The sequence below is a fragment of the Denticeps clupeoides genome, chromosome 6, assembly GCF_900700375.1.
Source record: "Denticeps clupeoides chromosome 6, fDenClu1.1, whole genome shotgun sequence".
Lineage (NCBI taxonomy): Eukaryota > Metazoa > Chordata > Actinopteri > Clupeiformes > Denticipitidae > Denticeps > Denticeps clupeoides.
The window spans coordinates 22,275,690-22,294,498 of NC_041712.1; the positions used below are offsets into that span (position 1 = coordinate 22,275,690).

General features: G+C 45.5%; 1 protein-coding gene across 5 annotated transcripts; it reads right to left on the reverse strand.

Annotated features, from left to right (window-relative positions):
• Nucleotides 1-1,649: 1,649 nt before the first annotated feature.
• On the reverse strand, nt 1,650-18,791 carry pld2 (phospholipase D2). 5 transcript variants are annotated; one of them, XM_028982703.1, is made up of 24 exons: nt 18,704-18,791; nt 13,595-13,710; nt 13,299-13,426; nt 11,984-12,126; nt 11,697-11,787; nt 11,422-11,487; nt 11,010-11,068; nt 10,266-10,511; nt 9,526-9,669; nt 9,329-9,412; nt 8,848-8,926; nt 7,967-8,077; nt 7,704-7,889; nt 7,102-7,264; nt 6,677-6,795; nt 6,456-6,569; nt 6,116-6,220; nt 5,726-5,814; nt 5,369-5,482; nt 5,230-5,279; nt 4,715-4,849; nt 4,349-4,502; nt 2,561-2,678; nt 1,650-2,479 (listed from the first exon to the last, which is right to left on the reverse strand). In XM_028982703.1, the coding sequence occupies exons 2-24, from the start codon at nt 13,692-13,694 to the stop codon at nt 2,255-2,257; spliced, it is 2,823 nt and encodes a 940-aa protein (XP_028838536.1). In that variant the 5' UTR covers nt 13,695-13,710; nt 18,704-18,791; the 3' UTR covers nt 1,650-2,254. The 5 variants fall into 5 exon arrangements, with proteins under 5 accessions (XP_028838536.1, XP_028838535.1, XP_028838532.1 ...); XM_028982702.1 differs by having other exon boundaries at nt 13,595-13,713; nt 18,704-18,778; XM_028982699.1 differs by having other exon boundaries at nt 13,595-13,713; nt 18,613-18,743.
• Between the last annotated feature and the right edge of the window lie 18 nt (nt 18,792-18,809).

Genomic DNA, 18,809 nt, shown 5'->3' on the forward strand with positions numbered 1-18,809 from the left:
AAAAAAAAAAAAAAAAAAAAAAACACGCCGATCCGACCGACCGGCAAAAAAAAAAAAAAAGAAGTGCAGAACGTTCCAGCAGCGGGGAAGTTGTCAGGGTTCCGCTGCGTGTTTACGGATCCGCATCAGCCGCGACGGGCTGCTGTCATACCGCAGCGACTCACGCGCCGAGCCGAGTCGAGTCGAGTCGAGCCGAGCCGAGCCGAGCCGACCCGAACGGCCTTCCCGGTGCCGAGTTCCCGGCGCCCGAACCGCTGAAAATGCGGGACGTTCGCTTCCCAAACTTTCACTCCGCCTCCGCAGCGGCTTCCGTCGATCGGGAAAAATAATAACAGGATCGATTTAATGATCGACGGTCGATTGTTTCCCCCCAAGGCAACACGCACACATGTCCGCGCTTGTTTTGCTGAAGGAAACGAAAAAAACGCGCCCGTTTCGTCCGAGTAACTTGCTCTCCCGGTAAGGTCGGGTTGTGACGTCCCTGCGCGGTAACTGTACACAACGCTCTTTCTTCTTCTCTCCGTGTGTGTGTGTGTGTGTGTGTTTTTCCCTTCTATTTCTTTCGCTCCCCCCTTTTCTCCCACCCCGCACTCCCAGATCCAGTCTTCCTGGACTGGAGCGCTACGGTGCTGCAACTGGGACAAACTACCTGCCGGGCGGATCATTTACTTAATGGGCGTGAAAAAAGAAATATCGATCAGCTAATCCACAAGCACGAGAAATGAAGGACGCAAAGCCACACCGCCACCAATTCTTCCTTTCTACAATAAGCGCATTTTATTGAGCATAGTTCACAAAAAATACATTACAAATATGTGCTAATAAAATAATTCATATAATGGAATAGTCAGGAAGACATAAAAAGACTGGCATAAAAACATTCAGGAAATTACACAATGAAATATTCATACTTTAAACCAACCCATTGCCTAAAAATAGAGCAATGTACACTGATAATAACAAGTATGAGCTTTTAAAAATGTTAGTGATGTTAGTCTCACAAAAATAGAAGTGGTTGGGGGTTTTCTTTATTTGTGCATTTTGATGCAATTAACAGAGATGACCTTTGACCTGAGAACTGGCATCTATCATTGTTTTAAAGCCTGCATTGAACGACATGATTATTGCAGTGATTATTGAAAGTGCTCCCATTTCCTTGGAATGTTTTGGTGGTCTTGCACGTATTAAAAATAGTTATTTTTTTTAAGTGTTCATTGGAAAGGAGTGAGCTGCAGAGCCCGAGCCAGGTTCTGCGCAGGACGGCCGCAGACAGAGTGAAATATCGCCAGCATGTTGCATATTACATAAGCTCAGAAAAACACACTGTTGAGAGTTTTTTTTTCCTCTTTACTGAGCACGAAGAGCTTTGTGCTTCTGTAAACCCCCCTGCAAAGGAAAAGTGGAATCTTCTAGACCACTGACAACACGATTACATAACAATAATTCACTGGGTTGCCATGGTGACAGCAAAAAAAGACCACTGTGCTTAACGCACGCCAACACCCCTGAATGTCTCTTCCCCGTTCCTCTGTGCCCCCTTATTTCCTGTTTTCTTTTTACTTCCATGCCTCTCCAACCCCTGACCACCCAACCACCGCCACCCACCTCCACCCCAAAACAACAAGCATCACAAGACCACTACCCCCCCCCCCCAGCATGCTCTCCCAGTCTCATTTCCTCTTCCTGCTCATCTATCTCTCCATCTCTCACTCCCTCCATCTCCTGCTCTGACTCAACGGCCTCAGACCCCGGCAGCTCTTTATACCCGTCACCATAACAACCACAAATGTTCTGACAGATCTGCTGGCGCTGCGCTGAGAGGTGTAGAGGACGGCGGGAGAGACTGAAGGAGGGAGGGAGGCCGTCCGCCTACAAGCTCCCATCCACAGATAACTGTACCGTCCGTCCGCCCCTCAGTCGCCCCGCTCCCGATCCCGCGGCGCCCACCACCGCCCGCCCCCGTCTGCCTTCCAGTCGGCAATTTTAAACCTCCCAACTTCCTCCACCCTCCCAGCCAAGAAATAAGAAGGAGAATGTCAATATGTGTATAAAAGAGACATTTTGTGCAAATGTGGGCCTACGCTCATCTGTGCCAATATAAGCACCACGAGACAGGTATTAAAATGATATTAAACTGGAATGTTATTAAAAGTTCGATGTAATAAAACGTTAGTAAAATCCTACGTTTTAAAATCGATGCACAAGTGTCAATTTTTTGCCTCTGGTGCCGGTCTGTGGTTTCCTCCACCCGCCACTACGTCCACACTTCCACCGGCACAATCCCTTCCTTGCAGCCCTTGGAGGGCAGCAGGTACTCCTCACACAGGAAGTGCAGGGGGAAGTGGACCAGGACCCCCCTGATGGCCTGCAGCACCTCGGCAGCCTTCTCCGGGTCCGAGTGGCACAGGCCGTCGGTGGGGACATGCTGCTGCAATGCCACCTTGCTGCGGATGGAGTCTGAGGGAAGGCACCGGAACACCTGAAGGAGGGAGGGAGATTAGCGCTGATCCTGGATCGCATTTAGCATCTGTGCACGTACGCCCGCCTCACCCCCCCTCACCGATTCGTAGATGGAGGCGTTGGTTCTGGCGGTCCGGTTCCAGACCTCGGTAAAGAACTGGCCACTGGCAGGATCGTCAACGTTGATGCTGGGGTCCGAGTCTGCCCCTAAAAGAACCCTGAGTGAAAGGAAGCATAAAAAAGGTGGGTGGGTGTGCGGGGGTTAACAGCGAGACATAGGGGGGCATCTGCTGCACACAAGGTGACCCCTGCATCCCCAACCAGCGTCACCGGTGCCATCTACGCGTGTGCAGCACTCACAACTCCGACGGTTCCCTTGGAAACTGAAAGATATACTTGGTATACAGGAACAGCGTGGGGGGGGGGTTCAGTGCATTTATGTCCTTCTGTATAAAATAATCGTGTCAGGCTCTATGTGTCCATGTGTGTTTGTGTGCAGCTGTGCAGGTAATAAGAGGGTCATGGCACATAATCACAGGTGTGGCACCTCGGAGCTCTACAGACGTGTCTGCGTTGGCGCGGTAGACGGCGCAGCTGCCTCAGGGTGACCTGTAGGACGCTGTGTGTTGTGTTACTTGTGTTGATTGTGAAATTAGTTGTGTGTTGATCTTTTCCTGGACTGGGACGGTTTATTTAGGAGTGCACTTCCTCATGGGCGGGAAGGACCACGGCCACCAACAGCTTGTTATTCCTCGTCCGTGTCAGTGTCTGTGTGGTGCACCAGTGAAATTATGCATGCAGTCACCCATTTAAATACCACAGCCGGAATCACAAAAAGAAATAATAAAACAACTGTTTCCATGCAAACTATGCAACGATTCCTGAACGCTCTGTAGAACTCTGCTAAACCCGGTACCAGCTTATTAGCTTGCATTTCATGATGTATTGAAAGGGAGCCAGGAGTTACCCCATCAGTTCCAGACCAGGGTCTATGGGAACCACCTGGTGTTGCTGACCTTGTACAGGCTTGAAGCTGGATGTTATTTTAGTGAAGCATTGTGAAACACTGCAGCACAGCACGGTGACACAATGAAATGGGTCCTCTGCATGTATCCATGAAAGGTGTGTGGGGTCGGTACCTTAATCAAGGGGACCCCAGTGTCACCTCTGGGTTTTGTGAATTAAACCGGCAACCTTCCGATTACACACCACTACACATTACCTTACACTTGTTTTTTGATCATAAACACAAAAGTGCTGTGTGAACCAGTGAAGGAGATTTTACAAAATAATGTCGTAAAAAACTATATAGTGGAGTATCAGTGCAGTCTGTCTGGATGACAGATGCTTCAATACACTCACGCAGATGTGCTCCGGGTGAGAAGAACGGCAGTTTCGTTCCACTTCAGAGCTATGCAGTGGTGGACAGTGGCATATTATTGCTCTACTCATGCTTCCACTTCATTAAAGTATTTCCCGTTCGCTTTCTGACTTTTGGACTAAAAATATCCAACTTTTGTCGGAGCTGTGGCCACGAACGGAATGTGATGCAACTTCATTATGAAAGATTTCTGTCTCACACACACACAACCTGCAGGCGAATAAGATGTAGTTTAAAAAGTACAGTGGCCTGTTTTGTCTGTTCTTAAGATATAAACATCATTTGCCTGGCCATCGTGGGTGGGTGGTAGTAGCCTAGTGGGTAACACACTCGCCTATAAACCAGAAGCCCCAGGTTCAAATCCTTCTTCCTACCATTGTTGCCCTGAGCAAGACACTTAACCCTGAGTGTCCCCAGGGGAGGACTGTCCCTGTAACTACTGATTGTAAGTCGCTCTGGGTAAGGGCGTCTGGTAAATGCTGTAAATGTAATGTGAAGCTCTCTTACTTAAAGCACTCCTTGCGGAGGGCCAGGGTCAGCGGTCCGGCTTCATATTCCTCCCCGCCCATGAATGATGGGACCCTCTCCTCATCTTCCACAAGCACTGCCAGCTCACTGTCCCGACTTCCCAGCATGCTCCTGTCGTTGATGTTGGCTGAGCCTGCAGAGCGAGGAGGAGCCATTATTATCATGCACTGCCCAGGTGCACCAGTAGGGGGCACGAGTGACACGTGGCCGGGGTCAGAGTGCACACTCTCCTCTCTCTCTGCAGGTAATCGTTCAGGACACAACTCCCTCAGAAAAGCAGCAGCGGCCGCCCGTGTTCCTATTTAAAGATCAGGAAGGGGAGCTCATCGCTAGGAAATAACTCACCGATAATGTAGCAGCGGTCGTCTGCGATCAGGGCCTTGCTGTGCACGTAAACCGGCTCGGTGACGTGGGACCGGCCGAGGGTGGAGTGCGTCCGTAGGCCGCACAGAGAGATGTACTCCGTCCACTGGTCTTGCACTGTGGCAGGGACAAACATGCTGCCATTAGAGCACTGCAAAACTGGACATGTTCTAATCTATCAATTATTTACACCCCGCCTATTTTTTATTTTTAATTAGTTTAATTATTCATTTAGGTTTTATTGGAAAAAAATACACAAAATATCCCCTGTTTTGCCAATGTAGCTCAGTGGGACAGTGATCCACAAATTTAAATCCGCAATGAGAAATCCATTACAGGTCCAACCCTCCTACAGAACAGCAACAAGAAGCATAAATGAACAGAAAATGAGGCGCTAATTCACAAAGAGACATTTTTAAAAAAAGAACCATTTTTAAAAAAATAAACGTTCCATTATGACCAGGTGACATGGGCAACAAGAACAACCCCAGACTCACTTTGCTCCTTCAGCCTGGTCAGAATGGAGAACTCTCCCCGGTTCATGGTCCTGAAAAACAACCACACACACTACTTAGAATGTCCACAAAAACACACACACACACGTGTGTAACCAAGGCAGACAGTGTGTTTATACACCTGTAGGTAAAGTGCAGAATGGCCTGCATGGCGTTCCCCCCGCCCTGGGTGATGTCTCCTTCAAAGCCAGGCAGCAGGGGCACCACCACAAACACTCGGTACTTCTTCTGCTCTCTGATGTAGAACACACACACACACACACACACACACACACGCATACACAGGGAATTAGTAAACACACATAAACACATTCCCACCATTTTATTCTCACTGACCTGACAGACGAGGAATTAGGTATTTGCTACAAGTTTTTTTTTGTAAATCAATGCAGACACAAACACACCCACACACACCCTTCCCAAGACAACATGGACAACCGAGATATATAAAACACACAAACACAACACACTCTCAGACCTGTGTGCTCGCAGGATTCTATTGACGATGGCATCTCCGATGGTGTTGTGAACATTCTTCTTGTCCGCACAGCTGATGAAGAACTGATTCTGTGGATGTGCGAGCATGATTGACAGGTGACAACATGACACATGAAGGAAGAAATAAATTTGAAGTGGAAATTGATAATATGATTTAACTGCAGGTGTTATTACAATAATTCTAATTACATTATTCGTTTTTTTTTAGTTTCATTAGCAAAATTTCTTGCACCTTAGATAAACAGTGTTTTTGTTGTCACTGGTTTGTGTATTGCACAGTACTGTATATTGTTAATATACTGTTCTATAACTGTTTTATGATTTTTTTATGGTCTGGCAGCAAGATGTTGCAGCACTTTGGAGATCTAACCTCTAAGTAGATGTAGTGCTGGCTGGTTTCGATGGTGTGTATGTATGCATTCATGATGGAGCATTCACACGTTCCAGATGACCAGCGGTCCACTGACCTAAGCACCTGCAAGAACAGAAAAATACAAAGGTGACCAATGTGAAATAATTGTATCACTACAGTAACTAATTAATGCCTGGTTAAAAAGATGTATAAAAACTTAGGGACAGAAAGAGTGATTGTGTAGAAAGAAATTGAATGTGTAGAATCCTCACGTGATTATTTAATACCACATTAGGCGTTGGTTTTCATTTTCACTAGTAGAATGTGTGTGTCCATGCGTGTGTGTGCATGCACGTACCTGAACAGAGGCCTTGGCAGATCCAGGTATGGTGAAAGGCAATGCAGCTGCAGTACAGTGAGACTTGGGCAACAGGCAGGGGTAGAAATCATCCTTGTATTTATTCTTAAAGATCTGGATTTGTTAAAAAGTCGGGGGTAAAGGTCACCGGTATCAGTAGAGTGTCAACAAAGTTATAGTACAACCTTTTGGCTGAAACCATTCATGGTTTAACCCTTGACCTTTGTGAAGTTCCAGCGCTGGATGAAGTGACGAGCCAGGTCTCTAGCCGCCTTCCCATGATGCACTGCTCCCAGGTCGCGCCAGGGCACACGGGGCACTTGGTTTCTGTCAATGTTGTCTGTGGCCATAAAAACCAAACCTCTTTAAAAACACAGCGCCAGTCACCAAGCATTTCAGTGTGTGTGGCCTATGGTGTGTGTATGTGGTCTTTGTGTGTGAAACAGTAGCAAGATTGTATATTGATATGCATTTGTTTATGTATGCGCAGGATGTGCGAGTGTGTGGAACAGTGCACTTATGCGTCAGTATGTATGAGTTTGCAGAATGCATAATGCATGTACGGTGAGTGTGTGCAGTGTCAGCATGTGTGCACTATGTGTGTTTGCATGCATAATGTGAGTGTGTGTGTGCGTCTGCTATTAACCTTGGAACGGGCAGTCCAGCTGGGCCCAGTCCTTCCTGTAGAAGTTGTTGTAGTCCTTCCCCAGCCAAAAGCGTGTGTTTCCTTTCAGCTCCTGCTGGGACAGTGGGACCGGCTCAGACGCAGTGAGGGGGGTGGCGGCTCCATCTGCGCCGTCTACCTCCGCCTGACAGGCAAAAAAACGAGAGCCAGATAAAATCCATAATGAGCATCAGAATATGTCGTGGGAACTCAGAATGGGAATTTACATTTACTTACACCTAAGCACATTGGAATTTTTAAGCCAGAAAAACTCATTTGTTGCTATCATATATATATATGTTAAAAAGTCTTAATTGAATCTTGGACTGAAATAATGTCAGCAATGTAAAATACAGAGATTGCTGCTCGTGTTTGTGTTCGTAAATGAAAGGAATGTTCAAATTATGTAAGATACCTGCATGATTTGCTGTATTTAACGCATCACAACACCGAACAAAGCCATGGTTGACTGTTATAAGCATCCTTTCATTTCGGAGGAGTGTGTGTCGCACCAACTCTCACTGAGTCAGTGTTACATCAGCACAGCTGTGGCCTGAACAGAAAAAAAAAAAAGCATGTCTCACCACTTCGAGGTGATTGGCTGTTTGAGGGGTGTGCAGGTCTGTCAGCCTATACCGGTTGTCATCCCACCTCCCAAAGCACAGATCCAGCCCGCCCATGAAGGCCACTGATTGGTCGATGGCCACCATCTTCTCGTGATGAGCCCACAGAAACACCACCGATGCCACGTGGTCCGGGTGCCTCATCACCTAGGCAACAGAGATCCGAACAACCATGGTGTGACCCTCACTCAGCGAGTACAAGAAAGACCCACACAAACACGCACCTTGATGTTGGCGTGCATATTCATGAGAGTTTTCTTGGTGTAGCCGCTGTTAATGCTGAGCGCCAGCTCCACCTCTTTGTACAGCAGCACACACACTTTCACACCCTGCTCCTGCAGAGAGAGAGAGAGAGCAGAAGTCAGTGTACTGCTGGACGTGTGAATTATTTACGGTTGGTGTTGGATCAGGTTGGTGTAGCCTTACAGTGTCTTAACCCGACAAAAGTTGTGTGTGATGCATATCAACTTGTTTAGCCCTATACGGAGTGCCCGACGTCTTCAAGCACTTTGCCATTGGCTAATTGTATAAGAAGGTCAGTATATATGATCCAGAAATGATGATGATGATGATGATGAAGCCCTTTACTGCTGTTGCAGCAAACCATGTCAAAAGTACTACTACTACTCTACACAACATATAAAGTAAAAGTCAATTGCCACAGGGGAGGGGAAAAAGGGCGGTGGATGAAATCCCACGTAGGGGGGGTGAGTGCATATCAGTGAGTGTGTATATGTGTGTGTGTGATTAAGTGTCCTTGGGTTGGAGAAGGTAGAGCGTCATTGAGAGAGTTAAGCTGCCCAGGTGAACACTTCATGCTGAAACACACCTGTGCAATACATATTAATGGCCTCTTTACCTCATTTTGTCATATGTGTGTTGTGTACAACAATCAAAAATACTAAAAGAAGTCCATGCATGCATGCTAGATGCCATACATCTATGGCGAAATTTGCACCCATTTAACATCATGCATTGTGTGCATGAAGCAGGCATGGCTCATGTAAAGCAGCATGCAAGGCTTTTCCATATGGGCACTAGAGTGGAAATAGCAAATAGTCATGCAAGCAAGTAGAAAGAATGGGGAAAAATAATGTGATTTTACTGCTTTGCGTTTGAGAATCTCGTCCAGGCGCCAGTAATTATTGGTGGCAGGGCGTTTCAGGAAGATCTCAGGACTCAGCCTGGGACAGGAAGACAGGGAAGGGGAGAATGATGGTGACATGGAGCCGTTAGGATGAATTATTCACAATTTGTACACATGCAGGTATCCTCTTACAAAGTCCTGACACAACATCAGACTACAGTTACAGGAAATTACAGTGCAGGTGGCCTATGTGATTGATTATGCTAATAACACATATTCTGAAATGACGTTTCCTAATGCAGCCTCATGTGTTGAAATTAAGATAACATTTTATCTCTTGCATCCTGTACATGTCATGTTCCTCAAACTATTCATGCAGAGTGGCATTTGGCCATGGTCAGCATGGTGGCACATCGGCGGTACACTATTCGGCAGGTGGATTTAATGTTGTGGTTGTGTGGTTAATTGGTGTGTGTGGCTGCACTGAACTGCTGCTTACCACCAGTCTGTGATGAAAATCTCCTCTTTAGCCTGCTCCAGTGCATCCGCCAAGTCAGAAAAGTATTCGCTCCCATTCACGTACCTTTCAGTCACATGACAGATAAAAAAAAAACACATTTTGCCTGTCTTAAATAATTTAAGAAATATTTTCGTGCATGAACTGATTACATGTTAAAACTTTCAGCACACACACACCATTTGGTGAAGGTATGAGGGCGCGGTGGTGTGAAGGAATCAAAGCGATGGGCCTGCAGGAAGTCATTGCCTTTAGACAATCTGTGGATTTCACTGCTCCACCACTGAGCCTGTCTGTAGGAGTTACACTTAATAATGAGCTTTCTGCGAAAAAACACACACACACACACACACACAGTTTCAATATTAAGAAACACTGGCTTCCCACAAACTCAAGCAGGAAGAACAATGAAAGTATAAGCCTCGGCATGTCAAGATTACCTCACTGACTATATACACAGTCACATGGAAAAGGCCAGAATATGCAAATATGCAAGTAGAAACACACACACAAACATTATATTGTACCTAGTATAATCTACCTCATACTGTGAGGTCTTTTATGTGTTAACAACATGTGTTAACAACATTTACTTGTTGTTAATCGTTTTTTATTTATTTTACTTCTATGTCTATTCTATTTAAAAGTTTGGCATTGTGTGTACAGCAAAATACGAATTTCATTGTACAGAAGAATACTAATTTCTACAATACATATGACGATAATAAATTTATACAAATTGTCTGGACCAATAGAAAGACAGCATATGATGAAGGGGTGTGGAACAGAAACATAACATTTTCATATGTCACTTAGCTGGACAAATGGTTTTGTGCATAAGGCCACATGAAGGCCTCTGACTACTCCCGCACTTAAAGGCAATTTCTATCCAGTCTTCTCTAAACTTTTCTGAACTTGCCTGGCAAAGTTCTCTATGCAGATGCCATGCTTGGTCTCAGTGTAGGCCTGGCCCACATTGACCTTCAGCTCAGGGTCAAACAGCAGCACGAAGGAGACGACTCCGTGGTCACGATTCATGTAGAGCAGGAAGGAGTCCTTGACCACCAGCCAACGACGCGACCAGCGGAAGCAGACCTGGTGATGGCCAATGCAGTTCAGGCCCTGAATCCGGTGACCCCCTGACCTCTTGTGAATGAAGCCCTCCCTATGTTATAATTGCAACGGAACAGAAGATTATTATAGTTCAGAAAAGAAAATGTAACACAGGTGCAGAACAGGCTCCACAACAGGAGAAAGGACAACTTTAAAGTCACACACATGTATATAAAATAAATAAAATAAAATATCAAAATAAATTCATATATACATATAAATGTATTCCAAAATAACAACAGTAAAATATATATTTTATTAATATTATCTCAATTTGGTGAGCCAATATAATGTCAAAAATCATCATACATTATCAAAATTAGTCTATCCTTCATCATTAAACTGAAAATACATAGCATGATATAATCGGCCGTTTATAGCATACCCAGTCACCCCCTCACTGATCAAGCATTTGCTGCCAGTTCTGCACTTCTTTATTGCACACAAATATTTGCTTCCCATGAATACAGCACATACAGACAGACATGAAATAGTGAAACATTCACGCACAGTTAAGGCCGCGCCCACAGAAACATCCGGCTATACTTACATGCCTTTGGGCCCAAGGTCTCTTATGAATGACAGAGGGCTGATGGCAAGGAATTCCATCTGGAAAAACGTCAGAAACCCAGAGGTGACCCAACCAAAAAAGCAATCACATTTCCCCCTCCCACCTGATACAGTTTCAGTCCTAAATAATTAATCAGGTAACCACTGCCAAGAGCCACATTCTTTTAACTACAATCTAAATTGTGAGATGTTGTCAGAACATGCATTATTAAATATATTTATCATTAGTGCAAATCCTTGGAGTGTGGCATTAAACTGCAAGCTATTTACAGCTACCCATCAAACAGAAAAGGACCCAATTAAATCACATGAAAGGAAAAGCGCAGGGTGGTGTTTGCAAATTTGAGTGTGTGACCTTTCATGTGTGTGTGTGTGTGTGAGTGTGTGTGTACCATGCCACGGTAGTTTCTGCAAAAGGGGTTCTCCAGTAACCCATTGAGATAGTCCTCCAGGTATTTCTGAAAGAAACACGTGAGAAAGAACGGCTCAGACATGTTCCAGGGTTGGTTGCTCAAGCGTTTCAGAAATATTTCCTCTCAGTCTACTCAAACACATTGACTTTTTTTTTTTTTTTATCTTTTTAGCTCCTGTAATGAACTGTAGGCTGTTCGCAGTATGGACAGCATGTTCAGAATTTTTCACGTATGGCTGTAATCGTGGTAAACACCGGTTTACTGGAGGCCCTCCTCCGGTCTGAGCTGTGCAGAGATGGCATCTCCTCTGTCATGCCCTCCAGCTGATGCCTCTGGATGGCAAACCTTCAACACAAATTTAAAAAATGCTCTGAGAGAATGAACTGACATTCTGTGTGACTCCTTGAGGTTGAAACAACAGAAAGAGAGACAAAGAATTCAAAGAATGGAGTGGGGGAGATTATTAAACAAATTGAATTAGCTTAAGGTTGTGTATTAAGTTGTGTAGCTTAAGTATTTTGTGTGTGTGTTATGAACTGACCTCCCCAGAGGTAGAAATTGCAGCATCATCTTGTACTTGTAGAGGTCACGGTGGAGCTCCTGGAAGTGTTTGTACTTCCTCTTTACGGTCCATGTGAAGTCTCCATGGGTCAGCTTTACTGTGTACAGTGTACACACATTCACCTAATACACACACACACACATATGCTCCTACACTCATTTTGGTGATCATGCATTCTTGCCCTTAGATGAACATATATATCATATGCAGTGTTGGACAGAAGCGATTTATTACATAGTTTTAAAAACTTGTGATTGTAATCCATTATAGTTACTATAGGAAAAGGTGTCATTAAATTCATGATTCATGATTAGAATTTTAGTGACATCTTAATATTGTATGCAAAACCATGGCAATATGTTTAATAATAGGGGTGTAGCAGGAATCATGGGAGTGGTAGTTGTGTCAGCCAATCACTGCTCAGTGCCCACTGACTATCAAAATCCCTTTGAAGTGGACAAGTCTCCAGTCCTGTCTGTTCGAACGTTGGAGCTGGGCTGTCTACACACAGTAACCTGCCACCGAAAGGGTTAGGAGCATCTTGTCCTATAAATTACACAAGCAATATCACAAGAATAGCTACTATGATGAAGGGGCAAAGCACAGGATCTCAGGGGAATCCACCCTGTGTCTTGAGTCCATCTGCTTATATGCTGGACACCGTGAAGACTGTTTCAGACTGAACGGCATTCAGTGAAAGTGTCGTAAAAAGTAGGTATAAAAAGTAGGTATGGCTAGTGCCATCACTATTATTAATGGCAGTATATATGAAACAGAATGTTTTTTTTTATGTATGTATATTTTATTGAATCAATTACATTAAAGAAAAATAAGATAAAACAAAAACAGCATGTGATAACTATAGACTTACTTTTCAGTTTGTTAACTGAAATAGTGATGTATAATTACAAAGTACATTATGCGGTGGTAGTAGCCTAGTGGGTAACACACCTTCCTATGAACCAGAAAACCACAAGCCAAACATAAAATCTGACCTTGTCTGATCTTTATTAAATAATGTTAATTCATTAAATAATGTTAAATAATTAATAGTTTGGCAGTAGTCAAGTGTATAGTACTGCTGTAAGGTAAACACTGCCAGGTTACACAATTTGTTAACGGATAACAGTTAAGAATATTCAGTTATAGTTACACCACTATTACATTTTACATAGGGTAACGATGGTCATATGAACCTTTGTGATTATCTGAACTATGAGACAGAAACTATACAAATAAGAGTAAATAAGAGGCAGTTATGTACACAGGTTTAACGCATATTTTGATCACACACCTTGGACCGCTTGGTGTATCTCTCTGTACTGTCCACCTTGCATGTGATTGTACTGCCATGCAGCAGTGGGGAAATGTCCACATCGCTCAGTGCAGGCAGGTAATGGGTCAGCAGAAAGGGGTGGCGCTCTGCAAGGTGGAGATTTGGGTATGCATTAACACACAAACTACTGTCAGTTTCGGGTTGAACCGTCTTAAAATAATGCTAATAGGCGAGCCTTGTGAGTGTCTTGTGAATGTGTGTGTGTATGTTACGGAGAACGTAAGGGAGATAGAGAGTGAGTGTTGGTCTCTCACCACTGTTTTTGATAGAGTTCAGCAGGTCTGGTGGCAGAATCTCAGAGGGGTCATGGGAATGCAGCCACCTCCTTGGAGCTGCCTCTGGGGGACTTGACATTGTGCCACAACTGAATCTACTTGAATACACACACACACACACACACACAACCAGAATATTATAATGGACGCAAGCTTTCCTCCTGCTCTTCTTGACCCTGGGCCAGTAACAGCCTTCTTCACACTAGAGAAGCCAAAACAGAAAGAGTGAAGAGATGTAAACACCGGAGAGGACCTGAGAGAGGACAGGAGGGGACCAGATTACTCACCTCAATATTTACATATCCAATCTCACAACACTAACACGACCTGAACGTAACGTCATTTGGTCAAACAATAGATCAGTACATGCCACAAAACTCCTCTAAGTGAGACATGTGCTGGTATCCAGAACTGGTGCATGAAAGATTAAGGAGAAAATGTGGGTGATTTTTGAACCATCCAGCAAAAATCATGAAAGACATACAGAGCACATTTTTGATCCGATTACTTTCACTGAATCATCATTATAATAATGTCATCACTATATGACTCTAATGACTAATGTCTTATCCATCTTTTATTCATGTGTTCATGCGGTTTTCAGCATTTCTGAAGCTGGTGTTTAGCCCAGCGCTACACGCTACGCAGGGGGCTTGTTCGCTGGTGTAACGTGAAAGGGACCTTCAGGATTTACATATACAGACATATCCAGAAAGAACAACCTGGCAGTTATCTATACCTCGAAGGAGTCTGAGAGGAGTCTGCTGATTGACAGCTGTCACGCCCACGACTCCCTCGTTTTGTAAGATTTAAATGTGCGCCAGTCACGGTATGTGTCAGGATCCGGTCCAGAAGGGGTTACTCACAGAAATGCAGGTAGACGCCTCACTGGTAGCTTGGATTACGGCCTATTTAACAAATGGACCACAGCATGTCCGGCTAAATAGCTGCCGCTCGGACAACATGTTGAGCAGCACGGGGGACTGTAATATCAGCCTTCCTCTTCACCCTCTACACGTCTGACTTCAGGTACAAGTCTCAGTCATGTCACCTGCCAAAATTCTCTGATGATTCTGCCATTGTGGGTTGTATCAGGGACAGACAGGAGGAGGAATACAGGAAGGTGGTGGACAGCTTTGTCCAGTGGTGTGAGATAAGCCATCTACAGCTTAACATCACAAAGACAAAGGAGAAGATTGTGGACTTTAGGAAGCATGCTCCTCCTTCCACCCCTGTCACAATCAGAGGGACCGACGTGGAGGTAGTTGAAGACTACCGGTACCTGGGGGTACACATTGACTGTAAACTGGACTGGTCCAAAAACACCAACGCGGTTTTCAAGAATGGGCAGAGCTGGCTTTTCCTACTGTGGAGGCTCAGGTCTTTCAATGTCAGTAGGAAAATGCTGACCATGTTCTATCACTCCGTGGTAGAGAGTGCTGTGCTCTTTGCAGCTGTGTGCTGGGGCAGTGGGGTGAAGACTGCTGGTGCAAATAGGCTAAACAAGCTGATTAAAAAGGCTGGTTCTGTCCGGGGTGTCAGACTGGAGACCCTGACGGAAGTGTATGAGAGGAGAATGCTGAAAAAGCTTCTCGGTGTCATGGACCACCCCTCTCACCCCATGCATGCCTCCACAATGGCCCATCAGAGCACAAGAAGCAAAAGACTCATAGCCGCTAAATGCTGAACCGACCGCCACAGGAAATCCTTCCTACCTGGAGCTATTAGATTGTATAACTCTTCCTTGCTCTGTAGGTGATTGTGCTAAGTGACATGATGACTATGCAATGAGTAAAGTACTACTATGAGTAGTACTACTCACCTGGATGTTTTTGAATGTTTGCTCTACCCCCCAGCACATGCTGCTGCTGCTACTACTCTCTCTATTACTCTTTACTCATTGCATAGTCATCATGTCACTTAGCACAATCTCGGGCATCTCACTGGATATAGTAATATCATTATTGTTACTGAGTCTTGAGTTATTTTTTTATATTTCTACTATTCTACTATTTTCTGTATATATAATTTATTTTTGTTGTTCCTCCTGCTGCACTGAGCATGTTGTCAACAAAATAATTTCTGTGCATTCTGTAGGGTGGTAGTAGCCTAGTGGGTAACACACTCGCCTATGAACCAGAAGACCCGGGTTCGAATCCCACTTACTACCATTGTGTCCCTGAGCAAGACACCTAACCCTGAGTTGCCCCAGGGGAGACTGTCCCTGTAAATACTGATTGTAAGTCGCTCTGGATAAGGGCGTCTGATAAATGCTGTAAATGTAAATTTCCCTCTTATTGTATCTTATCTTATCTTATCTCATCTTTTGCCCGGGCCTGAAGCCGTTGGCGAAGAACGGCCGCCACTCTTCCATATGATCTGGAGGACTGGAGCAGGAGGAGCAAGGACACTTGGGCTGATGTGAAGCGGCTGGAGACTGCCGCGTGGAGTGAGGGCTCCGGAGACCGCTCGGCGGCGGTGGAAACACGCGGTGTAGTAGTAAGTTCTGGTGTAAGAGTATGGGGACCAGGCAACTGAATGGTTGAGACGCTCAGTCCACCAACAGTGAGGGCAGAACAACAGGAGAGCTGGGCTGAAGGGTTGTCGGGTTTCAGGCAAGAGGACGGCAACATCAAGTTCCAAAAGGTGGCGGTCGGGCAAAGAGGGCGATCAACAGGCGATGTAATCCAGCAAGAAACGGCAACAAGCAACATGGCGAATACACAGCATGGACAAAATGTTTTTAATACGGACGCAACCTCAACCTCATCTACTTCAGGCCGGCCGGCCCCACGGGCCAAGTGGTGGAACCCCGTGACGGTTTCCACAGACCAACTGAATTTATCTGCAGAGTATACTACTACAGCACTTCCAGCGCAGGTTTCTCTGGCTGTTCATTTGGTGAGAACTCTTGTGTGGAATTTGAGCAGCGTTGCCAGATTGTGCGTTTTACAGGCAAATTAGGCAATTACTCTGCTTTGCGGGTGAGATTCTTTTTGTGCGTTTGGGCAGAGGAGTAAAAGTTGGGCAAGGTTGGGGATGCAGCATACAATCTGGAGAAGAAACTTTTCCTTTACATTCTCTTACTGTATTACAACCAAAAAAAAAAGAGATATAAATAAGACATGAAGCCTAAAATTACACAATTCTCACATTTTCCACAATCTGGATGTATTATAGGGCCCTAGATGCTACAGCAGTGGAGAATGGGCAGTTTAAATGAACGAAAACAGAACTTGTATTTCCTGATCCCTACAACATTCTGTGCATTCTGTGGCTTTTTCTGGATTTTCATAGTTATCCAGGTCTGCCCTCTTATTCTTGTACTGAAGAAGGTTGCGGTACAAACTTCTGCTGAAAATCTCTGAATACATTTTGCTCTGTCTTCTCAAGGCACAGATCCTCCAGATGTATGCAAACCAGGAGAGAGGTCATTTCAACCAATCCCACGATTCCCCAGAACGAAACGGGATCCTGTGCGTCGCTGCATGCAGAGAGGAAGAGTGACACACCAGGTCATAACCTCTATAAACCTCATGCAGCTTTGTGTGTTTGGCAGTCACATGACCCGAGCCCCATTCTCAACACACCAGGGACAAGTCCTTTCACAATGGGCGGCCTTGTTTGCGCGCAAGGATCTCTATGCAAGCCACAGGTGAGGCTCGCAGCAAAGAATGGAAAACACAAGAGAAAGAGAGAGAGTGGGAGAGAAGGAAAAAACGCAGAGCGGTAGACCGCACGCCAAGAAACGTTCTTCTGAGAAACAAAAGGAACACGAAATAAAATAAAATTGCAAGAACATCTCGAGATCAGCATGTGTTGCTCTCTACTGTCAGGCTCTGTGTGTGCCGGGCATAAGCACGATGGCCCGCCATTAGCAAAGGACGGAAAGGCATGTGCCTGTGTGTGTTCGCGCAGGCAGACGGCACTGGGCGGTTTTACTCACTGTTACTATGGAAACCAGGTTCGAGGTAGAACACTAAACACAATGTAAGAGAGCCGGGTGTGGCGTGTGTGTAGGTGTGTGTGTTTGGGGAGAAATGGTAAATCTGCCACTGCATAAGTGTGTAATACACACAGTGGAAGAAGCCAAAATGAGTTACCTAACCGTGCCATTGTAACAATGATGGCTGTGCTTTTCATTCCCTGTAATTAACTGGTTGCGGGGGCAAGACACACACACACACACACACACACACACACACACACACACACACACACACACAGAAAAGCTGGTCTGGGATTTGGGCCAAGGTGGCCCGACCCGCACTGTCTAACTAGTTGGTCTGGTTGGTCAGTTGATCCACAGCTTGTAATGTTGGTGAATAACCTTTACAATCATTTGTGCGGATTAGTGATTTACCAATAAATAAGTTTATCCATTTTCCAATGACTAAATAACATCCAGAGTCTAAATCAACAACTTCAATATTGCCTGTTAAATTCTGCAATTTAAAACCTGATTTTAGAATTTCAACGTCCAGGCTTGTAATTCATTCTTCCTCAATCGGACCTTGCGCACCTGTGGTGTAAAGATGCTGAGGCCTCGGTGTCCCCGTTTCCTCTTTCATTTCCCCCTCCTGAGTGGACCGTCACTGAAGCTCAGAAAAGCCCCTGAACAGAACCCTGCGCCAAACTCCTGCTCTGTGCTGATTGGCCAGCTCGCCTATGACGTCATGCTAATTGGTTTAATTGACCATTCATTTTGGGAAACAAAACATTAGAAAACCCGAGCAAGAACAAAACAAAGAACCCAACAGAACTCAGAACCCAACTCCCGCCCCGAATCTGTCCGTCCGGCAGGAGGAACTCGGGCGCCAGCGCAGATTCCAGAACAAGTTTCCTTCGTCGCAGTGGCGCGGCGGCAGCTAAACACGAGGCAACATTTTAACACAGCGCGGAGGAAGCCGCACACTTCACGGCGCTCCTGTAAACCGCGGGCCGCCGGAGAGCGCGTCGGCCGACACGTCCGCACATTCGTACGCCCGCGTACTTACTTCCAGCGAGCGGCGGCGGCGGCGGCGCGGCTTCCACGAGACGGGCGCGTTCTGGAAAAAGTTTCGCATTTTTGTTTTTTTTTTCTCTCACCATCTCTCCGCCCTTCAAGAACTGCGGCACTTTCCGGCTGGACTCGGCTCGGCTCGGCTCGGCGCGGGCGCGCGGTGGGGGGCGGAGCTCCCTGGGAGGCTGCGTC

Coding starts and splice junctions, on each gene's coding strand:
- pld2 (XM_028982698.1), bottom strand. CDS start 18,681: ATGCGAAACTTTTTCCAGAACGCGCCCGTCTCGTGGAAGCCGCGCCGC. Junction 11,488..11,696: donor GGAGGGCCTCCAGTAAACCG/GTGTTTACCACG, acceptor TGTTTCTTTCAG/AAATACCTGGAGGACTATCT. Junction 6,570..6,676: donor AGCGCTGGAACTTCACAAAG/GTCAAGGGTTAA, acceptor TAACAAATCCAG/ATCTTTAAGAATAAATACAA.